Source organism: Monodelphis domestica, chromosome 8 (genome assembly GCF_027887165.1).
Source record: "Monodelphis domestica isolate mMonDom1 chromosome 8, mMonDom1.pri, whole genome shotgun sequence".
Lineage (NCBI taxonomy): Eukaryota > Metazoa > Chordata > Mammalia > Didelphimorphia > Didelphidae > Monodelphis > Monodelphis domestica.
Window position 1 is genome coordinate 2444722 of NC_077234.1, and position 23353 is coordinate 2468074.

Consider the following 23353-nt stretch of genomic DNA (forward strand, 5'->3'; position numbering starts at 1 on the left):
AACGTGGCCCTTCCCTTCCCCTCCCCTTCGGAAGAGACCTCTGTTGTAGTGAAAATTTCACCTTTGAGGATTGTTGTAATATTGAACAATGGCCGCCAAGGAATCGACTTATGAAATTCCCAAAATGAAACACTCAAGTTTATGGAGGTTTAATCACAATGGGAGTAAGAGAAGGGAGAGGGAGAGAAGGAGAGAGGAGAAAAGGGAAAGGGGCTACTCAACCTCTGACCAAGGCAGAGGGAGATTAGGCCCAAAGGCCCAGGTGGAAAGAATCAGTCCTTAACTCACGTGACTGATCTGAAGGGAAGCTGTCTGCGGGCGTCCTCTCTGTCCAAGCTCCTAACACCAACTCGCATCTAGCTCTCTCCACAGGAAGTGAGCGAATTCCAGAGGCTGTTCCCTACCTCACTTCCTGTGTCTCACAAAATCCAATGGTTGGCTCTAGCTTGGCTTAGGACAGCCCAGGTGGGCAGTTAGTTAGTTCTGATTTGTCATTAACTAGCACATGCCCGTGTAGTGTGGGTGTGCACATTCTTTGGTGCTAGACCAAGCAAGATGGAGATTTTAAAATTCACAATCCCCCCTGATGATGATTGGGGGACTAGTCTCCCCAATTGATCACTAAACATAAGCATACTGCACCCAAAAAAATTCTGAGTGTATACAAAATTTTTACCCACTAAGAGGAAAACTATAATAGTTGTAGACATGGGGAAATAGAGGAGAAAGACAGCAAACCAATGTTTTGCTGGACACATTGACAAAAGCCAATTAGGGGGCAGTCCCCTTTGGCATAAGAGTGTACATTCAAAAATGTTCAATCAACCACACCCCAAGGTTCATTCTGGATCTTCCTGTAGTGAAAAGGTTTAGATATCTTTCTGCAAACAGTTCATTCTCTGGATTCAGTTAGTTAGCAGGCTTCTTCTCTGAAGATCTTTATCTCTAACAAAATTTAAATCTTGGATTTTATGAAATACACCTGGCAATATTGTCCACATCAATTGGGGCAGTCAGCAGCCTCTGCTAAAGGTCCCCCCCTTCCATCACTCCTGAAGCGGCCCCTCCTCCTCCCGGCCCAGGAGTCTTGTGCTGGGCCTCCTGCCTTTGTCTTCCTGACCCCACCCTTGTCACCTTGCATGCCATGGAACATATTCAGTCAGCACTGGCCCAACGTTTCTCTGCAGTCTGCCCAGCAAGCTCAAGCACAGAGTGCCAGATGTCAGGGTCAGGAGATGGTGTGTTGGCTCAGACCCCACTCCAGGCACTTTGTGTAGCTCCTCTGTGCCTCAGTTTCCCTTTATAGAACTGAAGCAACAAGATTGCACTCTTTCTGTCCCACAAATGATACTGGATGTCCCGGTGAAGCTTCTGAATTCATCTTGGACTGTCTCCCCTCTGAAAGCCAGTAGTGGCCCTTGGGATCTTGACCCTCTCAGCCAAGTTCCCCATTTAATGGGAAGTTGCCATTTAATATATTTTTTAAATATTAAATTAGTCAATTTAGAACATTATTACCTGGTTACAAGAATCATATTCTTTCCCTCCCCACAGTCACAAGCAATTCCACTGGGTTTTACATGTGTCCTTGATCAAGATCTATTTACATATTATTGATATTTGCACTAGAGTTATCATTGAGTCCACATCCCCAATCCTATCCCCATCAACCCGTGTAATCAAGCAGTTGTTTTTCTTCTGTGTTTCTGCTTCCACAGTTCTTCCTCTGGATATGGATAGTGAGTGTTCTTTCTCCTAAATCCCTCAGAATTGTCCTGGGTCATTGCATTACTTAAGCTAGTTACAAAGTCAGTTACATTTGATTGTGCTACAATGTATCTGTCTCTATGTACAATGTTCTCCTGGTTCTGCTCCTCTCACTCTGCATCACTTCCTGGAGGTCGTCCCAGTTCACATGGAATCCCTCCAGTTCATCATTCCTTTGAGCAAAATAGTATTCCATCAACATCAGATATCACAGTTTGTTCAGTCATTCCCCAATCAATGGGACTCTTTAAGTCCAATTTTATTTTTTCAAGCTCCACATTCTCTTCCTTTCACCTTCTATCCCCTGCCCCATAGTGGAGAAAGCAAGAAAAAGGAAAACGATCACAGATGCATATAGCTGAACCCTGGCTGTGATCCAAATGTCTCAGTCTCCACTGTGTATCTTTCCTCTCTGTGGAGGAGGAGGAAGGAGGGGGATAATGTTTCATTTGAGCCCTCCTGAATTTTGGTTGGCTATGACATGCCTTTCAGATGTCCTTACAAGATGATTATTGCAGAAATTGTGCTCCTGGTTCTGCTCACTTCACTCCATATCAGTTCACCTGAGGCTTCTCAAGTTTTTCTGACAGCCCAATAGTGTTCCGTCACAATCATAGACCCCCAACATGTTCAGCTCTCCCCTGATGGATGGGCATCCCCTCAATGACTAATTCTTGGCCACCAAAGAGTTGCTGTTGGCATTTCTATGCCCAGGGGGATTTTTCTTGGATCTTGTGGTCTACACTGTGTCTGGAGTGGTATTGCTGGGGTAGTGTTCAGTAGGTTTTGGGGGCAGCTTCAAATTGCTCTCTAAAATGGCTTGAGCAGTTCACAGCACCCCCAAGAGTGTATTCAGCAGATCTTCCAGAGCGTGGCATTTTCCTTTGTCAGTGTGATGGTGTGAGGTGGTACCTCAGATGAACTCATTGCTTTCCCCTTTAAACTTCTGTCTCCATCAAGGTTCCCAGCATCCTCCTGGGCTCCCAAGGTTGGAATCTCAGCACCATCCTCAGCTCCTCACTCTCACACATCCCACATATCCAAGTACTTGCCAAATCTTGTTTCTGCCCCTTTTCTCCTGTGACCCTGCCTCCTCTCTGATAGACCCTCATCCCCTCATACCTGGACTGTTGCCCAAAGTTTCTCCCCACTGGCCAGCCACCAAAGTGATTTCCCAAACTGACTATGCCCCCCCCTCCCCCCACTGTATTCCAGTGGCTTCCCATGGACGATAAGCTCCTGGTTTGGCCTTCGATGCCCTCCATAACCTGACCCCCAACCCCTTCCCTTCTTCAATTCACCTCTTTTTGCCATGGACTGGATCCGAGACCCATCGTATTGTTGCTCCCTCCATGCCCTGACCCCATCCCCCACTTCCCTCTCTTTGCAATGGCAGCTTCCAGGAACGCCACGTCTTCCCGTCTTCATCTCTGGTCTGGGGCTTGTTTGGAGATTCAGCTGCCCGAGTCTGTCCGTGGCAGTGGGAATTCCCCGAGTCTGGTGCTCTCTCCTGGGGTTTCTGGAGCCTGCAGCCCCATAGAAGGTAAGCTCCTTGATGCTTTGCAACGCCTCCCCCAGCTAGTGCCTGGCACATGCCAGGTGAAGACCACCGTTTGCTTCTTGACTGGTAGAGAATTGGGGGACGAGGAATCACTATGAACCCAGGTGAGAGCCCCATCATTGCCCCCGGCTTCTCCTATTTCCCTCTCTCTGCTAATACTTTGGAGGCAACTAGTTGGCTCCAGGGATAGAGCACCAGGCCTAGCGCTAGGGTTTGAACTTCTGAGCTGGGTGATCCTGGGCAAGTCATTCAATCCTATTTGGCTCAGTTTCCTCATCTGTAAAACAGCCTGGAGAAGGAAATGGCCAAGCACGCCAATATCTTTGCCAAGAAAACCCCAAATGGGGTCCTGAAGAGCCCACTGAGCGGCCACCAGCTCTAGCCTGGTGTCCCTCAGGGCTGTCCTTCCTCCCTTGGGGACCTCATTGGCTCCCAGGGATTGATAATGCAGCCCATCTCCAAGTGCCTCTCTCACCCCTCCATTCGAGGCTCCACACGGCCTGAACTGAAGCTCTTCCCCCCATCACTGCCCCGTGTGCCAGGTGTGACCAAGGGCAAGACCAAGGTCCAGTCACCCTGGCAGCGTTTCTCAGAGCGAGCCCGTTAGTTACTGATCAATCGTCTCCCAGGCAGCTGGGTGCAAATCGGCCTGGCTGAGGGCAGCAGAACGCCAAGGCTCCTCCGGGGAGCCCCAGGCCCGTTTTCCAGCTTCCTTCCTGGTGGTTTCCCCAAAGACGGAACTCCTCGAGGGCAGGGATGGCCCTTCTTTCTCCACAAGACGTGTCCACCTCTGGCTGCCCCCACTTCTCTGCCATGTGAGGGGTGCCCAGAGGATTCTCCTCGGCCGCTTCCTTGATGAATTCTTCTCTCCAGCTGCCTCGAGTGGCCTTCAGCCACTCCACGCCTTGGGTCCTGCTCCCACCCAGGCTGCTGGGCTTGCCCCAGGAGCCCCAGCCATTGGGCACCCCCTGCTTTCCCTCTGGTTGGCCAAGCAGAGCTGCTGCCTCTAGTCTGGCTTCCCACCTCCGCAGGGCAGGGGCCCTGAATGACCACATCGAGGGGCTCCTTCAAACCCTTCCCTTCCATCTCACAATACTGTGTGTTGGTCCCAAGGCAGAAGAGTAGTGAGGGCTGGGCAATGGGGATTAAGTGACTTGTCCAGGGTCACCCAGCTAGAAGTGTGAGGCCAGATTTGAACACAGGGCCTCCCATCTCTGGGCCTGGCCTTCCATTCACTGAGCCACCCAGCTGCCCTTCCTTAGCCTAGGACACTGACTGGATCACCTTGTGCTCCCTGTCTAGGGCCTGCCCCGGTCCGTCTCCGAAATCCAGCCTGCCACATCTCGGGGCAGACCCTGGTCCCCTCACACCCGGGCTGTGGCGGGGGTCTGCCCCCCCCCCCCGACTCCAGGGGCCTCCCATTCCCTTCAGAACCCCATGTGTGGCTTTTCAGCCCTTCCCAGCCTCCTGTGCCCCCAGGGGTGCCCCCGTCTTCCCCCGGGGCACCAGCACACTACTGCTCCCTCAGGCTGGGCTTCTGGGGGGCCGCGACAAGCCAAAGAGCCTTGGCAGGACGCTCGGCCGGCCTCCCGGTGCCCAGGGCCATAAGCCAGTGGGAGCCTTTGTTTTCCTCAAGACGCTTCCAGGGCTTGGGCCATCTTGTCTGCGGGTCACTGCTGGGCCTGGGGATGGCCAGACCCCCCAAGGCAGGCGCCCAGGGAGCTCTGTGTAAGACGGTGGCCCTTCCCCATTGCTCAAACCAAGGGACTGGAGGTGACCTTCTGGCAGGCTTTATTTCTTCTGGCCCTTCCCTTCTGCCTCAGGATCAATCCCAAGGAGGGAGAGCAGTGAGGGCTGGGCATTGGGGGGCGGTAAGTGACTCACCCAGGGTCACCCCACCAGGAAGTGTCAGAGCCACACTTGAACCCAAGACCTCCCATCCACTGGGCTGCCCAGCTGCCGCGCTTATTCAGTCCTGGTTAAGCCTCCTCAGCACTCAGCTCAGAGGCTTTTACTACTGAAGCTATGACTCGAGGATGGGGGCCCCACAGGCCTTCGCCCTGTTCAGCCCCCCCCAGAGCCCCCACCTTGGCCAAAGATGGGAGCCCAGTTCTCTGGAGGCTCCAGAGGCCTCCTTTGGGGCTGCTCCCTCCCTCTGCCTGGATGCCTCCTCCCAGAAGCCCTCGGGAAGGAGGAGGCGGCTCCTGTTGGCCTCCACCCTGGCCTCAGCCTCTCACAGTGCAGCTGCTGGCCAGTGGCGGGCAGCCCGGGTACTCCCGCAGACTCGGGTCGTCCAGATCCCCGCGGTCGCTGTGGCTGGCAGCCCCCATCAGCCCCGTGGGGGGGCCCCTGGTCCTCACACACACGCACCGCGGCTGCTTCTCGCCTGGCCGGTAGAGCTTCCTGGGGACCCCCGTCCAGTCCCTGGGCACGCCTCCGCTGGGGACGGAAGAGCACGTGGTCAGGCCAGGGACGGGGTGCCGGGGGCACCTGCCTGCCTTTCAGGGTCCAACCCGAAAAGCCCACAGGGCGCGGGGCTGGGGATGAGGAACACGGGGTCTAAATCCCCCCGGCCACCCAGGGCCAGCAGGGATTCTCGGGCTCCTCCGCTCAAAGTCTGTGGGTCTGACGCAGGAAGCCTGGGAGCTGCCAGCCCGACGGAGAAGGCAGGGAGGCCCAACTGAGAGGCTGGCAGTGGGGGTGAAGCACAAGGGGGGAGTCCACAGGGGCTGAGAACAAGGGAGGGCAGGGATTCAGGGAGGAGGGGGAGAGAGAGAGACAGAGAGGGAGACAGAGAGAGAGACAGAGACAGAGAGGCAAAGAGGGAGACAGAGACAGAGAGAGAGAGAGAGAGAGAGAGAGAGAGAGAGAGAGAGAGAGAGAGAGAGAGAGAGAGACAGAGACAGAGAGACAGAGACAGAGAGACAGAGAGAGACAGAGAGGGGGGAGAGAGACAGAGAGAGAGACAGAGACAGAGAGGGAGAGACAGAGACAGAGAGAGACAGACAGAGAGGGACAGAGAGACAGACACAGAGAGACAGAGAGGCAAAGAGGGAGACAGAGACAGAGAGAGAGGGAGAGAGAGAGACACACACACAGAGAGAGAGAGAGAGAGAGAGAGAGAAAGAGAGAGACAGAGAGGGGGGAGAGAGACAGAGACAGAGGGAGGGAGAGAGAGACAGAGACAGAGACAGAGGGAGAGACAGGGAGAGAGAGACAGAGAGAGAGACAGACAGACAGAGAGGCAAAGAGGGAGACAGAGACAGAGAGAGAGAGAGAGAGAGAGAGAGACAGAGAGGGAGACAGAGACAGAGAGAGAGAGAGAGAGAGAGAGGGAGACAGAGTCAGAGACAGAGAGGCAAAGAGGGAGACAGAGACAGAGAGAGAGGGAGAGAGACAGAGACAGAGAGGCAAAGAGGGAGACAGAGAGAGAGAGAGAGAGAGAGAGAGAGAGAGAGAGAGAGAGAGAGACAGAGAGACAGAGAGAGACAGAGAGACAGAGACAGAGAGACAGAGAGAGACAGAGAGGGGGGAGAGAGACAGAGAGAGAGACAGAGACAGAGAGGGAGAGACAGAGACAGAGAGAGACAGACAGAGAGGGACAGAGAGACAGACACAGAGAGACAGAGAGGCAAAGAGGGAGACAGAGACAGAGAGAGAGGGAGAGAGAGAGACACACACAGAGAGAGAGAGAGAGAGAGAGAGAGAGAAAGAGAGAGACAGAGAGGGGGGAGAGAGACAGAGATAGAGAGACAGAGACAGAGGGAGGGAGAGAGAGACAGAGACAGAGACAGAGGGAGAGACAGGGAGAGAGAGACAGAGAGAGACAGAGAGACAGAGAGAGAGACAGACAGACAGAGAGAGAGAGAGAGAGAGACAGAGATAGACAGAGACAGAGGGAGAGAGAGAGACAGACAGAGGGAGAGACAGAGAGAGAGACAGAGACAGAGAGGGAGAGAGAGAGACAGAGAGACAGAGACAGAGAGAAGAGGAAGAGAGACAGACACAGAAACACACAGAGAGGCAGAGGACAGAGACAGTCTGGGATTTGGCCAAAACAGAGGAACCACTAAAGGAACGACTAAACCAGCCACTCGTGAATCACTCATCCTGAGAGAAATGAAACCCCAACAACGCTAAGGTTTTACTTCGCACCAGACAAAGGGGCAAAGATGACAAAGGATGGGAGAGTTAATGTTGGGAGTAGAAGACAAGCATGCGGGTACATTGTTGGTGGAGCTGAGTCTGCAAAGCCATTGGGAAAGGCAGTTTGGTGTGATGCAAATAAAAAGGTGATGCTGTTCAGATCCTTAGATCTAGTGATCTCCCTGCCAGGCAGAAGCCCCAGGGGGCACCAGGCTTCCCATCCACCAAGATCTTTAAAATTTCAGCCTCCAGGCTATTCCTTGCACCCAGGGGATCATCTTCCACTATCCCCTTCCAACCGGGGACAAAGGGATCTTGGGGAAAAATTCTGGAGTCAGAGCTTGGGTTCCAATTCTGCCTCTGCCATGTACTATTATCTCACCGGCCTGGGCCTCAGCTTCCACCTCCATCAAAAGATGCGAGATGCTGTTGATCTAATGGGTACCTCGAGGGCACCTCAGTGCAGAGCACCAGGCCTAAATTAAAGAAGTCCTGAGTTCAAATCTAACCTCAGACACTTATTAGCTGTATGACTCTGGGCAAGTCACTCTACCTATCTGCCTCAGTTTCCTCATCTGTAAAGTGGGGACAATAATGGCATCCGCCTCCCAGTGAAGATCAAAGGGGTTAACAATGATAAAGCCCAGCACAGTGCCTGGCACACACGCTGGCTACTCGGAGGAAGGGAATAAGCACTTATCAAGTCTGCTCCCTACCAGGCCCTTTGCTAAGCCTTGGGGAGACACCCCAAGAACCCTCTTAGTGGGGCCTGACTTCTTGGGAGACCCCCCAAAGAGGAGCCAAGCAGCCACTCTGGGATGGAGGAAGGGTCCCCGGACCTCACGGCCATTCACCTCTGCCTGGAGCACCAGAACCGGCCTGGGCTGCCCGAGCTCCACTCGGAGTTACATGCTGGGAACTGCCGTCTCCGCTGCTTTTCCTCTTCCCTGGCCGCGACTCCCTGGGCCATGGTGGCCTCGGCCAGGACGAGTGCAGGCGTGGGCTCCCCGTCCTCCTCATAGAACCTCCCAATCAGCTTCCCTGGAGGGAAAGAAGAGCAGGGGGAAGGGGCCTGCTCCCCGCCGCCCTTCGCCTCCATCCCAGGGGATCCTCCCCTCACGACAGCAGAGCTTCTCGGAGCTGCCTGGCTTTAGGGAAATAAAAGCAGCCAGGTTCCCCGTGAGCCCCGAGGGAACCCTGATGGCGCCACACATTCTATGTCCACGGGCCGGGGGGGCTCCTGCTCTACACAGGCTGGGAGTGCAGACCAGGAGATGCTTCCAAAGCGGGGGAGTCCCTGTCCTCCAGGAAGTTGGCTGGGGAGGCAAGGACCACAGAAGGAGGCCACAGTTGGCCCTCTGCGGCCCAGGAAGGTGTCTGTCTGTCTGTCTAGGAACGTCTTCTCAGGGAAAATGCCTAAAGAGCCCCCTGCACCCCGGATGGCAGGGCCCTGGTCCTTCCTGCTTACACTGTGGCGCTAGACCAGACTACTGGGTCCAGCAGCTCCCAGCTCTGCCGGCCTGAGCTGGGCCTCACCTCTGGGCCAAGTGGCTCAGCAAGGTCAGCAGGTCTCCGCCAGCGTAGTAGTCCATCAGAGGCTGGACTCATCCTGGTTGTGAAAAGGGAATGCTTTGTTCCCTTTGCCTATTTTAAGTTAACACACCTTGTGATTGAATCCACACAAGCTTGAACTAGGTGGAAGAGCTGGCAAACCACTTAGTGAATTCACACCCTACCTAGTGCCAGGTGAGAAGCCAGCAAGATAAACTCAATCAGTGAGAAACTTGTTAAGAATCCCCAAGAAAGTTCACACCCTCAGAAACTGCAAACCCCCTGGGCAGTGCTAGACAATTTGGAAGCTGTGATTGGCCCCTGTGAAGAGGGGAGGAGACAAGAAGCCACTATAAAAGGCCCTGAAGATCTGAGGTGAGGAGAGTGAACTCCAAGAAGAGTCACTCCAAGAAGGAAGTCAGCTTCAAGAAGAAGGTTGGCTCGAGGCAGAATGTCGGCCTCAGGAGTCACCTTCAGCTCTAGTCATCATCTTGACCTGCCTCTTGGAGGGAACATGGCTGAGTGGATAGCTGTCTTTCCTTTCCTGACTTCTGGAGAGAGTTTAATTCTGGTTGAAGGCTAACAAGTCCTGGCTGAGCCAAGCACCGGAAAAATATTTAGTTAGATAGGTTAACATCTTCTCTACCCTTTTGTATTTCTCTACTTTCACTCTTTCCACCTCTTTCTCTTTTGTAAATAAAAGCTATTAAATTCATTTTCGACTTTGAGCATATATTTCAGTCAAACCAATAAATTTAACCCTTACATAGCACATTACCACCAACCTATGCACAGTCCTGGGATGGTGGCTGATGGAGGCAAGGGATGGTAACCACAAGGATTATGGTGGCCCCTCAGAGGAAGGAGCAGCCCCTGAGTCCAGGGGCCTCTGGGCACTGTGAATCTTAAAATTTCTCAAACTTGTGAATGTTAAAAATTCTCAGACTCTACCTTAGAACATTTGGTTAAGACCATTCCCCATTTTAAACAATGAAGGCTTGATCAGGAATGTGAGAACTCTAACATTACTCCACCCATACTTAAGCATACTTTAGGGGAAGATAAAGTTGTAAACTCTTTACTGAACAATAAACAGTCCCCAACCCATACTTAAAGCTAAAAACCTTAAGCTGGGTCTATTTTTAGATCTAAAACCAAAAGGTGCTAAGTACCTATGAAGGTCAGGCAACTTGCAAGGGACAAGCTTAACAAAAGAGGTGTGAAGTTTTAGTCTACTCAGGTGTGAATTAAGAATGGTCAGTCCTGTGAAAATGTATACTGTGATTGGTAGATGTGAAAACTTAGGGGAGGTGACATAGGAGAAAATTCTCTTTAAAAGGAGGTCAGAGGCCTCTGGACTGAGTTCAGCTTAGGAAGCTGAATTGGAGGGCTCAGTGGCTGAGCTTAGTTGAGCTCAGGAGCTGAACTGGAGGGTCTCTCTGAACACTAGAGTTTTGCTTGGAAGGATCTTGTGGTGAGTGATTAAAGACTGACTGGTCTCTTTTAAGGCTTAAAGCCTAGGATGGCCTAGGCTTTTTCCTATTATTCCCTCTTACTCTGTTTCTCTCCCTTTCCTTAATTCCTTTATTTGTATTAATTAAAATCTCCATAAAACCCAGCTGACTTGGGTATTTCATATTTGGGAATTTTTCCCATGGCGACCACTTATTTTTGATTTAATGCAAGACACTGTCTTGAAACCATATTTTCGCGGTCACAGTTTAAGGCGACCACTCTTTTATATGTTACAGCACCCCAGCGTGGGCTTGGTCTGGACCCAGAAAGAAGGGGAAGACTTTGACAAGTGGAGAGAATGGGGGAACACGTGCCAGGCAGGAGACCAAGAAGATGGAAGGGAAGCTTAGGAGGGGGTTCATGGAGAGCGGAAGTTGATGTGGGAGAAATGCAGTCAAGCCCCACACGTTTCATGGGCAGTGAAGTCTCTGAGGTGTGGAGGTTGGGGCCATACCTCCCAGTGGCATTTTAGGGACATCTCTTGGTCGCTGACACAGGGAGCAAATGGAAGGAGCCTGGAGGCATGGAGGTCAGCAGGAAGGCGGGGGGCAGTCCAGGAAAAGGGAAATAACCCATCTTCCTTTTTCAGAACTTGTCTCTCTCCTCTGTAAAAGGAGGGAGAGACCTCTCAGGTCCAAAGGAAGGATGGGGAAGAGGCTGGAGACCAGCCAGCGGAAGATTGGCTAAAGGAGAATACTTGGGATGATATGACAGTTCTCTCCAGGAATGAGAAGGGCTGCCCAGTGGGAAAAGAGCCAATAAGCAGAGCCTGTCCAGCACTACTGTGGACCAGTCATTGTGCCGAGCCCTAGAGATTCCCAAAGAGGCAAAGCTTAGTCCCTGTCATCATGGAGCTCTCAGTCTGGTGCAAGCATACAGACCAGGCCAAGTGTGGAGGCAGGAGGGCTGGGGAAGGCTTCGTTGGAGCAGAAGAGGGCCAGGGCCAAGAGAGATGGAGGGGCATCACTGGTTCCAAGAGGCAGCAGGAGGCCCACCCAGAGCCCTTTGGAGCTGTTCCCGGAGAGGATCAGGAACCCCTGGGGCTTGTGGAGTGGGGTAGGGGGGCCTCGGTGGGACCTGCGCTTTGGGACATCATTGTAGTAGTTGAAGGGAAGGACTGACTGGAGCACAGACAGACTTGAGGCAGGCAGATGCCCCACAGCTACTGCTAGGTTGGTGTCTCAACAGAAGGGGCAGCTGCACGACTCAGGGGACAGAGCCCCGAAGACCCAAGTTCAAATCCAGGCTTAGACACCGACTATCTCGGCAAGTCACTTCACCTCTGTTTGCCTTGATCCACTGGAGAAGGAAATGTCCAACCATGGCAGTGTCTTTGCCAAGAAAACCCCACATGTCCAAGGGGTCACTCCTTCCCCGGCTCTGGTCAGGGATGGGGGGGGGGGAGTGGCGTGGAGGGAGGATCCTTCCTAATGTGGGTCTGATTCTGAGCCGGTGCTAGGCTATCCTTGGGTCTCCAGCCAGGATCACAAGAATGGGCATGAACTGCTCCTGAGTAGGGCAGTGACCTCTGGAACCTGGGCTGGACATGAGAGGGAAGGGGCATCAGCTACAGTCTGCAGGAAGTGGGCTTTGTTCCCTCTGCTGGGCACCTTCTCATGGTCCCGAGAGCAGGTGCTTCTGCTGGGCTCTGCATGGCTCCTGCCAGGTCTTCTTTGGTGTGTCCACAGAGACCTGCCACGGTGCTTAGATTTACCTCAGCACACACACATTAGACACCAAGTGTGTACAGGATCCCATGTGAGGGACTGGGGATAAAACAGGTCCCTGCCCACGAGAGCTTAATGTTCCAATGGAGGAATGGGTAAATTTCTTTTACGGATTTCTGGAATATGATCGCGGGGCTCTTTTTTGGGCTTCTGGCTTTTAGGAAGCCCAATGACCTTCAATTCTCTCTTCTCCATCCATTTCCTGGTTCTTTTTTTAGAGATGTGACATACCTTCTATTTTTTCTAGCTTTGGCTTTGTTGTAATATTTTCGTTGTCGCATAGTTATAAGGGGTTTTGGGGCATTATTTTTTAACCTTTACTTTCTGTCTCAGTAACAACTCTTAAGACAAAAAAGCCAGGGGTCGGGCAAATGGGGTTAAGTGGCTTGCCCAGAAACACATAGCTGCAAAGTGTCTGAGGCCAGATTTGAACCCAGGTCCTCCCAACTACAGATCTGGTGCTCAATCCATTGAGTCAGCTCACTGCTCTTGGCCATTAGCTTCTATTTGGCCAACTAATTTTCAGAAATTTCTTCTTGGACAAAATTTTGTACTTTTAATTCCAAGCTGTTAATTCTCTTTTCATTTTTCTTACTTTCCCCAATTGTTCCTCTATCACTGTCATTTGGAATTAAAAAAAAAGTTTTAAGTTATTTGAACTCTGGCTTCATTTCTTCTGGAATTCTGATTAGACTCCTTTTTTCTTTGAGGCTTTACTTGTAGACGGGTTCAAGGCCTCCTTTTCTCTTGGCTTTGCGTCTCGAGCATCCGATCACCGTCAGAGCTTGCTAAGGGGAGCTGCTTCTCCCGCTTGCTCATTTGCACAACCTTCTCCATGCCTTTGGCCTTCATGTGACTCTCTCCCCACTCGGTGTGTGTGGAGGGGTGGAATGCCTCAGCTGCCCTCCTGTCTTTCCTCTTCAGTGCTCCTGCTGATGTCTTGGGTTACGGGGCAGAGCCAAGATGGTGGCAGACGCCGCTCTGAGTAGCCTGCCAAAGCAATCTTGAAGAAGTCCAAGCAGGATGAGCGAGGGGGCTCTCCCACCAAATACGATGTGAACGCTCGGCAGCGAGAGGGGATTTCGACGTCCTGAGGGGGCAAAACTGCAAAGCCAGGCTCAGGCCAAACACTCCTGCCACCTACCATGCCAGACGCAGAGCCAAAACCTGGGCAACCTCAGGATTCGAGGACGCGGCTGCACTACCTCAAAAGCGGCTCCAGGACCTGGCAGTGAGAGTCAAAGCTCCATAGCATTGGACTCACTCAGGTCTCTATGACAGTGGCAATGGCGGCGGCGGCGGCAGCACGGACAGTGAAGAGAGCCTCTGGGGAAATCACTGTGAAGCGGGCTACACCACCAGCAGCAGCACCAAAATATGCAGACCTGCCCCCTGAAATCCCAGCCTCTGGAGATGAGGAGCAGAGCTCCAGAGCACTGGCCTCACTTGGGCCTCTGACTGGGCAGTGAAGATCGCCCCAGGGCACAACCCTGCAAGTCAGAAGCTAAGGTAGAGATGACCAGCAACTTGCAGGACTCCCAGTCCTTGAGTGGGAAAATGAGTGAACAGCAGCAAAGAAAGCTCTAGACCCAGGAAACTTCCATGGAGTGAAAGAGCAAAAAACAGAAGCAACAGGAGAGGGTGAAAAAAGCAAAGACCTGCAAACTCTCTCAAAAAAAAAAAAGGAAACTTGTTGCAAGCTCAGACAACTCAAAAAGGAGTTTAAGAACCAAGGAAGACAGATAAAAGAAATGAAAGTAATGCAAAAAGAAAATAGCTTAAAAAGGCAAAATTGGTCAAATGGAAAGAGAGACACAGAAATCAAATGAAGTAATGAGCAGATTAAAAACCAGAATTGACCTATTGGACGAACAAATGAAAAAGTCCAATGATGAAAAGAGTGCCATGAAAAGCAGAATAGACCAAATGGAAAAAGAGAATCAAAGATCATGGATGAAAATCAGTCCTTAATGACTAGAATTGGGCAAGTAGAAGCTAATGGTTTCACAAGACATCAAGAAACAAAACAAAATCAAGGGGGGGGGGGCAGCTGGGTAGCTCAGTGGATTGAGAGTCAGGCCCAGAGATGGGAGGTCCTAGGTTCAAATCTGGCCTCAGACACTTCCCAGCTGTGTGACCCTGGACAAGTCACTTGACCCCCATTGCCTAGCCTTTAACCACTCTTTTGCCTTGGAACCAATACACAGTATTGATTCCAAGATGGAAGGTACGGGTTTAAAAAAAAATGAAAGGAATGAAAAAAAATAGAAGAAAACATGAAATTTCTCATTTCAAAAACTATTGATCTGCAAAATAAATCCAGGAGAGACAATTTGAGAATTATTGGACTACCTGTAAGTCACAACCAAAAAAAAATCTTAGACATCATATTACAAGAAGTTATCCAAGAAAATTGCCCTGATATTCTTGAATAAGAGGGAAAAATAGAGATTGGAAGAATTCACAGGTCACTTCCTGCAATAAATCTTCAAATGACAACTCTCAGGAATGTTATAGCCAAGTTCAAGAGCACCCAGGCCAAGGAGAAAATACTTCAAGCAGTCAGAAAGAAACAATTCAGATATTATGGAACCTCTGCCAGGATTAAACAGGATCTGGCAGCTTCCACACTAAAGGACTGCAAGGCTTGGAAAATGATATTCCGAAAGGCAAGAGAACTGGGTCTATGACCAAGAATCACCTACCCATCAAAACTGACTATATACTTTTCAGGGGAATGTATGGGCATTTAATAAAATAGAAGCTTTCCAAGCATTCCTGAAGAAAGGATCAGAAAATTTGATGTCCAAATACAAAATGAAAATCACAAAAAGGTAAATAAGGAGAAAAAATTCAAGATCTTCAATAAGTTTATATAGCTTATATTCTAATATGAAAACATGACATCCCTAACTCTTAAAAATTGTACAGGATCTCAGGAGCACCTGTGAGCTTTAGGTATTTTCACAGCACTGTGATCCAAGGCAGAGCACTGCCCTCTTGGCCTGGGCTTCAGGCTGTGTGATACTCCTATTAGCTCGCCCTGTGTGCAAGTTGTAGGTGACTGCTGCTGGCCTCACCTGCCATTGGCTCCTGGAAAGCTCTATAGGTTTGGAGGGACAGAACTGCAGGCTCCCTGTTGGTCTGGGATTCCCGCCCTGGTTTTTTGTCTGTAGCCTTCAGAGTGGAGGCAGAGCCGAGGCCCTTGATTGCTACTGGCTTCTGATCGTGCTCTCCTCTAATACGTAGCTCCAGCAGCACAACCTCTGCTAAACCTAGATCTGTGACCCAGATTGGCTGATGAAGGACGGTGCTGCTCAGGTGCCTGTTCCCGTTCTCTGTTCAGGGTCACAGACACAGCCCACTTTTGCCACTTTGTGCTAGAAGGCTCCGTGAGGCACTTTCCCAGCTAGCCATCATCCCTAGTGGCTACAGACTCCTCTGTCTCTCTGGGCTGACCTGGTCTGCAAAAGGTCATTCTTTCTTGGGTTTTCTCTTTGGCTATGAGCTGGTGTGGGTTCCACCTCTTGGGAGAAGAGGAGCCAGGGAGAACTCTGTTGTTTCTGCTACGTTATCATTGTGGTTCTGTGGCGTTCACAAAAGCATTTCTTAGAGACGGAGAAGGTCATCCCCCTACTGGGGCTCTGCCCACTTTCCTTGATACAACTCATCATCTTCTCTCACCTCTGGCCAATCCCATGATTTTTGTTCTGCTCTGGCAGGCAGCCATTCTTTATTATCAGGCTGCATGCCCTCTGTTTGTGCACAATATCTTGCCCAGAGAACTATCTCAGTTTACTCTTTTGTCAAATATCACTCAATACCCCTAACTCATGCAATTTCCTAAAAGGGGGAGGGCTATGCCCGGCCAGCATCTTGACTGTGGGGCATTTAATCAATGACCAAGCAGCATACCTCATGCTTTCCGGCTGGAAAATGTTTAGAGGAGGCCCACAAAGGTGTCCAAATACAACAAAAGAGGAAATTAGTTTACACTACAGATTTCTCTTTAGAAGAAGACAGGCCGGTCATTTGAACCTATAACAAACACTCCTAAGGGTCCAATCACCCCCCTCCATCTTCCAGGAGAGCTTTCTTTTGCTGGCATTAAAGGGTGAAGGGGCTGGTTGTGTTGTGCCTTTTCGAAGCTGGAGAATGGCCTGGTGTAGGCAGAGAGGGCTCCTTCAATGCTCTCCCTCCTTAAGAAGCTCCCCGCCAGGGCTAAGAGACACGGGGGGAGGAGGACAATGCTGTCCATGCATGCACTTACCTATGCAGGGGTAGTTCTTCTCATAGAACAGGAGCCAGTCCTGCAGGACCAGCATCTCCCGAGGGGACAAGTCCGACACATCATCGCTCAGCCCCTGCTCTGAGAAGTCTCCTGTCACAAAGGCTCGAGAGGCATCTCGACCTGCAGGAGGGGAGGGCAGACATCTGGTTATGTGGGGCGGGCATCTGGGGATGCCACAGACAGCTGCAGTGGGCAGACGGCCATGCAGGCTCCACAGGACAGTCGGTGCAAAAGCCTCATAAGCGGCGGGTTTCTTCCTTGCCCAGAAACTGACCCTTATGGGACCCTGGGCACCCCATTGCCTAGCCCTGACCGCTCTTCTGCCTTAGGACCAATGCACAGTACTGATTCTGAGACAGAAGGGAAGGGTTAAAATATTCTTGATTGCATAATGCTATGCCACGTGCCTGGAAGGAACCCTAAGAACCGGAGAAGCCACGTGGGGACATTCAGAGGTGAAGTAAAGCATGGACTGCGGCCCAAGGGCTGTCCGGGATGGCCGGTACTATCTGTGACCACGAAGATCCTGAAGCAATCCAGAACGCTGAGAGGGCGATCAAGGCCACCTGGCTAGTGGGCTGTCCGCAGGGCTTCCTCCTGGCTGATCCGAGAAGGCACGAGGTGGGTCTGCCAGGGGATCTGGGCCGGCCTGTCACTGCAGGGGATAACGGTGAAGCAGCTCTCTTGGATCAGATCACTCCGTTTTCGACATCACCCCTTCCAGGAGACTTCATCCGCTCCAGCTCTATGGGCTCTTCTCGGTGGGGGTTGGGATGAAGACGATTTCTCCTACTTTTCCAACACGGCATTGCCGTGGGGGGAATAACAACACCTGCCTGCGGGCTGCCGGGCTCTGAAGAGGGTTCCTGGCCAGGCTTTCTGGGTCCAGGCGGCAGGCAGCACATTCATTGCATTCTCCAGGCAGGGGCTGTGGGCCAGCCGGAAGGACAGGCACATGTTTCTAACCGAGGTCGGGAGAACAAAACCGCTCGGGCTTTGCCGCAAGGAAGCACGGGATGGGGGGGCAGCGAGACCCGGCAGCCCCTTCCCGAGTTCCGCCTTCTTCTCCAGACCCCGCGGTCGGGCCCCAAACGACTGTATTCGGCGTGGCTGCCCTTTCTTTTCGTTTGTTTGTAAGCCAAGTTGGAAAGAGGCCCGGGAGGGCCAGCCCGCCTCGCTCCCCGCAGGGGCCAAGAGCATGCTGGGATAGGAGACGGTCTGGATTTCTGGCCCAGGACACAGAGGGGCGTCCCCTGGCTAGAGGCCCTACTAGGACGGGATCTCTCCAACCTGGGGGCACACAGCAGGCCCCTAACGGAGGTTTGGGCCTGCTCCCGCTCCACCTGGGAGCGCAACGTCAGGGGTAGCACGCACCTGCCAGGCTGCTGTAGGCGCGGCCCCGCGCATAGTGGGCCCTCCCTGCGGCCACGTCGAATACGCGGCCCAACAACGCCACGTAGAGGCCAGGCTCGGCAGCGCCGCCGCGGTAGCGGGTCAGCTCGGCAGCGCGGAGCAGCCGGGGCCCCGCCGCCGCCCCTTGGCTGCCAAACTGCCAGGCTACAAATGCCACTACCACAGCCACGGCCACTGCTAGGGCCAGGGGCGGGCCCATCCGCGGCCCCACGCTGCTGTCCTCGCCGGCCACACTCTTCCTCCCCATCGGCTCCTACGTCCGTCCGCTGCCCCTCACAAAGATGGCGGCCTCCGGTCCTCGGTCCTGCGCGCAGCTTGCCTCTACCAAGATGGCAGCGGAGGAGGTGTCCTTGTACGTCACGGAGGAGGAATCCCTTCTTCCGGCCAGAGGGGGCGGGGGCGGGATCAGCTCCCCGCAGGCCCAGCTGGCTCTGGGAGGCTTCTTCGCGACACCAGGTGGCGGCGCTTGACGGCTTGGAAGCCGGAAGTCGGAAGCGACCGGCTTCGTTCCGCCCCACCCAGCGAGAGGCGCCTGCGCCAATCGGGCTCGGGCCGGCGGCTGGGGTAGACACTCGGAGCAATGGGGAACGTGCCTAGCGCCTATAGCGACGACGATGAGCTCGAGGGCCCGGGCGAGGCCGGCGCGGCGCCGGGGGCCGGACCGGTGGCGGCTGGTGCAGATGCCCCGGGCCTGCACCGCTCCCCGGGCCCTGAGGGCTCCCCCTCGGCCGCCGCTGCGGGCGGCCTACCCCGAGCCCCGGCGCTACTGGAGCCCGGAGCCCTGCGTGAGGCTGCGGCCCGCCTGAGCCCCGGAGCCACCCCCAGCCCGTCCCCGGCCTCCACTTCGGGGGCCTCGGGCCGGCCCCAGGCTGCCTTGCTGCGCTGGCTCGAGGAGCGCCGAATCCGGGGCGACATTGTGGTGAGCGTCGAACAGCTGCGGGAGGCGCTGGAGGCCCGCGGGGCAGGGGACGAGGTGAGGAGCCGCGGAGGGGCCGGAGCCCGTCTAGGGGAAGGTGCAGGCGAGGAGCCCCCCCCCCCCCCAGGAACCCTGCCTGCACTCAGCTAGTACCCCGCGGGGGTCGGGGTCAGGCTTGCCACCCGGACCTCTTCCCTCCCTCCTCTGGGGTGAGTTAGAGGGCAGTGCCTGGGCACTAGCAGGGCACACCCTGGCAGAGCGTGCCACGGATTCTGGGGAGGCATCGGCGGGGGCAGAGCACTGTAGGGAGCCTCCTGCTGGTGCCTACAAGCGCGTGCAGGACTGGGGTGTCTTTGCTAGCTTCTCCTTTCTGACTCTTCAGCCCAGCCCTGAGGATGCCCGGGGGCCTGCCTGGCCTCTCCTGGGTGTCCTTGTGGCCTGGACTGCCCCTCTCAGCACTTGGCCACCTCCCTCTGGTCCGGGTGCCTCCTGAATGTGTGCCCAAGAGGAGGGAGTCTCTGCTAGGCACCCCCTGAGCCTCAGAGCCGGCCTCAGGGGACGTTGAGCAGTAGCCCAGCTGGGTTCTTGGTTCAGCTCGCCCTGTTTAGGCCCTACCTTGGGGGAGTTCCCCGCCAACCCGTGATGGTCTTGTACTGATGAGGTCTTGGATGGCCAACCCCTCTGGATCCAGAGACGAGGCGCTCCTGCTTGGGTGGGGAGAAACTGTCATCCTGGCCTCAGGCTGCCCGGGGCTGGCTTTGCCTTAGCAAGGTGCTCGCCACCTAGCTGGAGCTTGAGGAAGGCTATTGGCCAGCTAGCTGGCCCCGTCCGTGGCCGACTCGGCCCACGGTCCATCCACGAAACCTCTCCGGTGCTCACGCGTGAGAGATTGCTTTTTTGAGCCAAATGGAGACCTTGATGTTTGTGCCACTGAACGCCGTCCCGTTAGATTGAGCTGTGGAAATGGTCTGGCCTGCCAGGAGTCGGCTCCCGGTCCCCTCTTCTGTGCCCTGCCTGGATTTGTGCAGGGAGCCACTGAGTGTGCCCGGAAGAGGCCAGGAGAGGCTCCGTGTAGGTGGGCACACCTCGACTGCAGGTCAGGGTCTGGGGACCCACACGAGCCACGCCTCTCCAGGCTGTTCGTGGTCAGATTGGGAGGCCCCAGGTGCTCCCCGAGGAGCTGGTCTTCTGAGTGGGTGGGTCTGGGCCCCAGGGAGTGGAGGGTTGGGGAAGAATGGAAAGGCAGCATTTATTAAGCGCCTGCTGTGTGCTAGACTCCTTGGTAACTGTACCCCCATCTGGCCCTGGAAGGCCGGGGCTGCTTTCCTCTGAACTCTGCTGAAGTGACTCCAGAGGCTCCCACCTGATCGCAGGGCCCTGATCCACCCCTAGCTGGGCACAGAGAGCTGCTGCTCACTTGGGAGGTATGGAAGCCTCGAGGCAGAGAGATGGGTGGCCAGTTGTGAGTGGGGAAAGGACACCCGCCTCCCCCTGAAGAGGCAGAGTGGAAGGCAGGTGGGAGTCCATTGGGGGCCTTGTCTGGGCGCTCAGCTTCATTGAACTGACCCACAGGAGGGGAGAAATGAGGGAAAACAGGGCCAGGGTGGAGGTTACCTCACCTTGAGAGATGGGAAGTGGTTTCTGTCCCATCCCCAGTCAGGGAGTCTCAGGAGGGTAAGGCAGAAGCCAGAGCAGAGGTTTGAGCAGTCAGACAGCTCCTTGGTACCCACAGAAGGAGCGGGCTGAGAAGCCACACAACAAGGCATGGAAAAGGCCTCCAGAGCCAGAAAAAGGTCCAGAGAGGAGATCTCTGGCCACAGAGGATGCCTTCAGGCTGAAGAGAGACCCCAAGGAAGACAGCCAAGTCATCAGTCCCGTCTGAGAGGCCCGCTCTGTGCTGAGCTCTAGAAAGGAGGCTGGGACCAGGGAGTTCTAGTGATGGGGCCCAGACCGAAGGCCCGAGATGACCCACACCCAGAAGAGAGCCTGCTTGTGAAGTCCAAGGCTGGAGGTTGGCCAAAGAGGTCGTGGGCTTGTGTGGGGCACTTTGGTGACTCGGGGCCCAATAGGGCTCTCCCATCCCAGGTACAGGATCATAGGGCAGGAGGCAGAAAAGTGAGAGACTCGCTTCTGGATATTTGTTGCGTGAAAGCCTTTTCTCATTTCATAAGCTCCTGCCCTGTGAGGGGCCGAGGACACTGGGAGGAGCAGCCCTTCTGGAGATGGGGCTTGCAGGGGCGTGTAAAATGCTTTCCATGGACAGCAATTCCTGCTCTTGGTGGCCCCTGCCCAGCTGCCTTGGTGTGGTCAATCGGTCTAGGACATGGAGGCTCTCAGCCAAATCCCAGGGTTCACTGTGGTCACCCAGAACTCCAAGAGGAGACCTCCATGGCATTCAGGTCTGGTCATCCCCAGGATTTGGGGGAGATGCTTGAAGGCAGAATATAACCCAGTAGGGAGCAGTTGGCACTATCTGCAGAATGGAGGCTTCAGCTTGGATTAAGAGAGTCCATTCCCTTAGGACCCGGAGAAAATGACCCCAACGATCCGCCTTCTTTTGTGCTCTTCTTTCGCCCTTGCCTTCTGGCATGTTGCCCCAAGCACGGGGGGCAGAAGAGGAGTGTGAGGCAAGAGAGTAAGGCTTCCTGAGAGCTGGCATTTCTTAGAGCCAGGACCTGACCGTCACCGGCCAAGTAGCCTTGAGATGGACTTTGATGCATTTTATTCCCTGCAATTTGGTCATTAAAATGCTGTGCTCTTGGAATCTCCATAGCTTGTACCGGGGTGTGTCTAGGAGGGCACTCCTTACCTGTTGAGTTTGCTTTCTGTCTTGGGCCAAAGTCTGACCAGCCAAGCTTTCTTATCAGTAGGAGTGGTGAAAGGAGGCGGGGGAGTGCCCCCCCCCCCCCCCCCCCCGGGATCTAGCCATCAGGCTCAGAGAGGAAGTGTGGGGAAAATTGAGTTGTGGTTTGTCAGCAGAAGTGAGGCTGGGCAGCCCTGCCCAGGGAGCCTTCTCTACCGGTTTAGAATCAAGGGCCCGCCAGAAGGAGCAGACTGCAAACAGCTCTCCTTCAATTCAGGTATTTAGGGAACACCTTGCAGATTCCGGAGGGGATCAGGCATGGGGGGGATACCTTCTGCCCAGACAGAAGGCCCTCCTGAAGCATCACCTCCGAGAACTGTTCATCGTCTTTGCTTGAAACGTTGGGGAAAGGTTGAAAAAAGGAAAACAAAACCTGACCTGCCTCCAGATCACAGAAAGCCCAGTGCTGCCGAAGGGTTTATGGGAGCCGTGGGTTTGATGCCCTCCAGTATCCCTCAGACACACGAAACCATCCCCTATCTTTGTGGCTGGCTTGCTCTTGGAGGAAACTTGGGGTCCAAGAAAGACTCCGTTGTTAGCTCCCAGATATTCCAGGAACAGACAGACTGCCCAGTGGTCTCCACCCGACTTTGGGTTCAAGTGCCAATCCCTTCCCCACCTCGTTTCTATCAGCTTCTCCTTTCATCTTCCCAAGATTCTCGGTCATCCCCCCCAACTCTTTTCCCTGTCTTTACCTTCTTTTAAGGTCAGGGGGACTAAGGACCACCCCCATGCCTTGCTGAATTGGCTCACCTTGTGGTATTGGGATTCCAAGGGGACCCTCTCCCCATGTCGGAATGTAAACAGCTGATCTGCTCTTGGTGTCCCTCGTGGTGGTTCCTCTTTGCTGTTCGAGGGTTCTTTTCATTCCTATGTCTGCACTTCAGAGTTTCTCCCGAGCTCTGGTCTTCTCATCAGACAGGTTGGAAATCCTGTTTCATTTGAGGTCCGTTTTCCCCCTTGTAGCATGCTCCAGTTCTTTTCTGGGCTCTCAGACAGTACCCTTTGCCTTCTGGAACTGATGCAAAGTGAAGTGAGCAGAAGCAGAAGAACGTCCATGCTAACAGCCGTTCTTCTCGAACAAGTCTGAGTGACCTTGTTCTTCTCAGCAATGCAGCGGTCCAAAACAATCCCAGAGATTCGTAACGAATGCCATTGGCCCTCCGCGAAAGATCCGAGGGAGCCTCAATGTAGGCCGAAGCATGCTGTCATTCCCTTCGGGTTTTATTTTGGACTTTGAAACCTTGACAAAACGGTGGAAAACATTGTAACGATTGCACCTAAAAAATCTATCAGATTGTTCGTCGTCTGAGATGGGGGGAGTTTGGAACCCCAAATGGAAAAGAATAGATTTCTAACTCTTACGCACAATCGGGAAAAAATAAAATAGTTTTAAAATATTTGCTGTCTCAAAGAGTCTCTGACTTCTTCTGGCCCGTTTGAATTGGCAGAGTGTGCTGTGGCTCAGGCAAGGTCTTGTCCCTGTGGTGCTGAGCTGGTCCTTCCCTCTCCAGTTCCTTCTTCCTAGTTCTCACTGCTTTTCCTGTTGTTTCCTCCCCCCGGTGCTCATTTCCTCTATCAGCACATTTTAAAACTCAACTTC

The 23353-nt window shown here is 53.6% G+C and overlaps 2 protein-coding genes across 7 annotated transcripts in view; one reads left to right on the forward strand and one right to left on the reverse strand.

Annotated features, from left to right (window-relative positions):
* Positions 1-133: 133 nt before the first annotated feature.
* LOC100016697 (neuferricin) lies at positions 134-22763 on the reverse strand. Of its 3 annotated transcripts, none has more exons than XM_056808382.1 (4): positions 22504-22763; positions 16538-16678; positions 8329-8515; positions 134-5767 (listed from the first exon to the last, which is right to left on the reverse strand). In XM_056808382.1, the coding sequence occupies exons 1-4, from the start codon at positions 22616-22618 to the stop codon at positions 5554-5556; spliced, it is 657 nt and encodes a 218-aa protein (XP_056664360.1). In that variant the 5' UTR covers positions 22619-22763; the 3' UTR covers positions 134-5553. The 3 variants fall into 3 exon arrangements, with proteins under 3 accessions (XP_056664360.1, XP_001370477.2, XP_007506340.2); XM_001370440.4 differs by lacking the exon at positions 22504-22763 and adding an exon at positions 17933-18377; XM_007506278.3 differs by lacking the exon at positions 22504-22763 and adding an exon at positions 16966-18051.
* The window catches only part of ZZEF1 (zinc finger ZZ-type and EF-hand domain containing 1), a 60365-nt gene continuing 55409 nt past the window's right edge, over positions 18398-23353 (forward strand). For all 4 annotated transcript variants that reach the window (XM_056808376.1, XM_056808378.1, XM_056808379.1 and 1 more), the window contains exon 1: positions 18398-18944. In XM_056808376.1, the coding sequence (XP_056664354.1) occupies positions 18552-18944 (393 nt within the window). In that variant the 5' untranslated portion in view covers positions 18398-18551. The remainder of the gene's footprint in view (positions 18945-23353) is intronic.

Excerpts from the sequence above, each read along its gene's own strand:
- LOC100016697 (XM_001370440.4), bottom strand. The coding sequence starts at position 18,218 with ATGGGGAGGAAGAGTGTGGCCGGCGAGGACAGCAGCGTGGGGCCGCGG. Across the intron at positions 8,516-16,537 it reads GAAGAACTACCCCTGCATAG|GGAAGCTGATTGGGAGGTTC; the intron begins GTAAGTGCATGC and ends CTTTCCCTCCAG. Across the intron at positions 5,768-8,328 it reads TTCTGGTGCTCCAGGCAGAG|CGGAGGCGTGCCCAGGGACT; the intron begins GTGAATGGCCGT and ends TTCCGTCCCCAG.